Source organism: Cibotium barometz, chromosome 14 (genome assembly GCF_041138505.1).
Source record: "Cibotium barometz isolate CiBa-2024 chromosome 14, ASM4113850v1, whole genome shotgun sequence".
Lineage (NCBI taxonomy): Eukaryota > Viridiplantae > Streptophyta > Polypodiopsida > Cyatheales > Cibotiaceae > Cibotium > Cibotium barometz.
In genome coordinates this window covers 37,147,261-37,150,376 of record NC_141059.1, presented here as the reverse complement: position 1 = coordinate 37,150,376, position 3,116 = coordinate 37,147,261, and the positions used below count along the sequence as shown (strand labels likewise).

At 45.5% G+C, this 3,116-nt stretch overlaps 1 protein-coding gene across 1 annotated transcript; it reads left to right on the top strand.

The window, feature by feature from the left end:
* Positions 1-438: 438 nt before the first annotated feature.
* LOC147631981 (serine/threonine-protein kinase STY17-like) lies at positions 439-2,325 on the top strand. Its single transcript, XM_086807913.1, has 3 exons — positions 439-1,482; positions 1,619-1,751; positions 1,849-2,325. Exons 1-3 carry the CDS (start codon positions 986-988, stop codon positions 2,149-2,151), a joined length of 933 nt encoding a protein of 310 aa, XP_086664039.1. The 5' UTR covers positions 439-985; the 3' UTR covers positions 2,152-2,325.
* Positions 2,326-3,116: the final 791 nt, after the last annotated feature.

The window sequence follows — 3,116 nt, the reverse complement described above, 5'->3', positions numbered from 1 at the left end:
CTTGGCATGACGCGAGTAGACCAAAGGAGAGAAGGGGAGAGAGTGGGTGGGTCATGTGTGTTTTGGTTGTTGGGGAGGGCTCCCCCATAGCCACACTAGATCAAGGATGGAAGAGCTTACAAATTGGCCAACGTGTCGCTCCCTTCTCATTTGGAGCTCCTCTTCCCACCTTGCATTGGTTACAAAAATCAAAAAACAAAGTGTAAAGTGGCAGATTCACACGCTACTGATGTGAATCTCTCGAGGGTCTACTACTGATTGTCATGCGTTAATCTCCTTCGTACCTCTCTCATCCACAACGGGGAGTGGTGGTGGTGCATTGTATCCTATCCAATCCATTGCGAGGCCACCTCTATCCTATCCGGTTGATCGGTTGGCAATTAGTAGCCTGAACTAAAAGGCGGTGCTAATATCACTGGTCATATGCATGTGCTCACAAGTTCCTTTCCCTTGGACAATACACATTGTAGCCCAAATCACCGCCGCCACCATAAATATATTGCAAAAAACAACCTGCTCGCCCTGGCTGCGGCCGCTACTATACTGCATATCTTTGGGTGCTGCCCAAGACGTTGGCCCCACCCCCATCAAAATACGCGCCATGCATCCTCCCCTGATCTGCTCTCTAGTCATCCCTCCCCCTGGTTTTAATCGACTGGCCTGCATTTTGTGTTACGTTGAACGTCCGGCCTCTGCTCACAATATAAAGCCGGTCTCTCCCCTCTTGCATGCACCAGCTATGGCCTTGAAGACCACCACAATCTCCTCTTGCATGCACCAGGCGCTATGGCCTTGAAGCCGGTCTCATGCACCAGCTATGGCCTTGAAGACCACCAGCTATGGCCTTGAAGACCACCACAATCTCCTCTGATTATTCAATCTCCCCATTTTTCTTTTCGATCCTAAGGTGTCAGTTGTTAAATTGATTTATCAGTTCCTTTTTTATTGAATTAAAACAAATCAAAATCCAGATTATTACAATCACATGGGTAGTGATCACGAGGAGGTGATTCCCTCAGTTGGCCCCATCTGTCGCATACTTTTTGATCAGAAGCAAAATTATGTGGTTGCAGCCCAAACTTTTCTTAGCCATTATCTCATTGATGGCAAAGACTTAGAAATAGGAGACTGCATTGGGGTGGGCTCATCCGGAGTTGTGTACAAAGGCTTGCACAACGGCCAGAAAGTGGCAATAAAGCAATTGAAAGGCATCATGACGACCAAGGGCAGCAAAACAGAAGGGGAGTTCAGGAGAGAGGTCGTAGGGCTCCTTTCTTGTGCCCACAAGAACATGTTGAAGCTTTATGGAGTGTGCATTAGCTCAGAGCATGGCATTTGCATTGTGACGAAGTTCATGGAGGGGGGCTCTCTGCTTCAATTCCTTCAGCAAAGAAAGAGCTTGATGAGGAGAGAGATTGTAAAGCTGGCCAAAGATGTTGCAAAAGGGATGCAATTCTTGCACTCTAGGGGGATCGTTCACATGTAGGTACTTGAAAAATTTCGACGACGTAGTTCTGGATCGAGGGTGTCGGTAGTTCTGGATTTTTATGAATATGCTGATTAATTATAATATTCAAATGGGCTCTTAAGTATGGGGTTTATCCTTTGGTCTTTGCAGGGATCTAAAGACGGCCAATGTATTTCTAGATGCGCAGGGTAATGCTGTGATAGGAGATCTAGGGATGGCAAGGTTAGTGAATGAGAAGGTGGCCGAGGCAGCTGGAGGAACTTACCGTTGGATGGCGCCCGAGGTGGGCAATAGTTATCGCTAATAATAATCAACTTAATTGGCCATTTTGTTTCATGATAATCAGCTGAGCACGTGCATGCATTGATCTCCTACTGTAGGTATGCGGGGCGGAATCCGGAACGGAAGAGGGGTCGTTCGGCTTCAAGAGCGACGTGTACAGCTTCGGTATACTGTTGTGGGAGCTGGTGACGTGCAAGATGCCATACGCCGACTACAACCCGGTGCAGGCAGCGGTGGGGGTGGTGATCCACGGGCTGCGCCCGGCCATTCCGCCCACCTGCTTCCCCCCTCTCCGGTACATCATCCAGAAGTGCTGGGACCGAAACCCCGACGTCCGCCCGCACTTCTCTCAAATCCTCAAGATGCTCGACATCATCTCCCAACAAAACTGGAGCGAGTAACCTACAATCACGTTTATAAAAAAAAAAGTGTATAATCATCATCAAAGTGAACAATTCTCTTACAGGCTAAGGCTAAGAAGCCTCTCCGGCTTCTTGCACCGCGCCTGTGCTTACCACCCTCGTGAGGCCCTTCACAACAACACTGAACCCAGAACTTGGAGAGAGATTTGTCTTGCTCCTTGTGCGGGCGGGGGCCGGGGAGAGAGAGAGAGAGAGAGAGAGAGAGAGAGCGCGCGCTTAATCCTATAAAGGTCACAATACTCATTGCAAAATCTAGTGTTTTGATTATTATTGTGAGGCTCTAGAAAGCCAAAAAAATAAAAAGCAGAAAGGGCAACCTATCCCATTCATCCCCCCCCAAAATATATATATATATATATATATATATATATATATATGACCACAAAAAAAGAAGCAAATAGTGCTTGAAATAAAACACAAATGATTCAGTCAAGAAACAAAACAATAGAATATATTCATATTCCAAACTTTTTTATTATGTCTTCAAATTCCACTAGCATTAAAGGCATGGCTTATATCTTCAGAGTAATACAAAATGCCACCAACGGTGCATGGTAAAGCCTAGTCTTACTAATCATGAAAATGCAAAATGCACTACAACAAACGAAGAGTACAATTTCCTGAAGAGCCGCGGAAATTTCAAAGTATCTAAAAATGGAAAAAAACGGTCATGTGGCTATATGCGCGGCTATGTACACGGTTATAAAAACGCGACTACAGTCATGCTAATAACCGCGCTTATAGCTAGGCTTATAGCAACACCTATAGCCACGCACAAAGCTGAGCTTACAGTAGCACATATAGCTGTGTACTGTCTGTTTTTAAAAAAAATGGGGATAGCATGGGTGAGATATTTGAGGACACATGTCCCCACATATCTCACCCATTCTGTCCCCGTTTTTTAATTAAAAAATCGCATAATTTAAACTCTTTTTTAGAACAAA

Excerpts from the sequence above, each read along its gene's own strand:
- LOC147631981 (XM_086807913.1), top strand. The coding sequence starts at position 986 with ATGGGTAGTGATCACGAGGAGGTGATTCCCTCAGTTGGCCCCATCTGT. Across the intron at positions 1,483-1,618 it reads TCTAGGGGGATCGTTCACAT|GGATCTAAAGACGGCCAATG; the intron begins GTAGGTACTTGA and ends TGGTCTTTGCAG. Across the intron at positions 1,752-1,848 it reads ACCGTTGGATGGCGCCCGAG|GTATGCGGGGCGGAATCCGG; the intron begins GTGGGCAATAGT and ends CTCCTACTGTAG.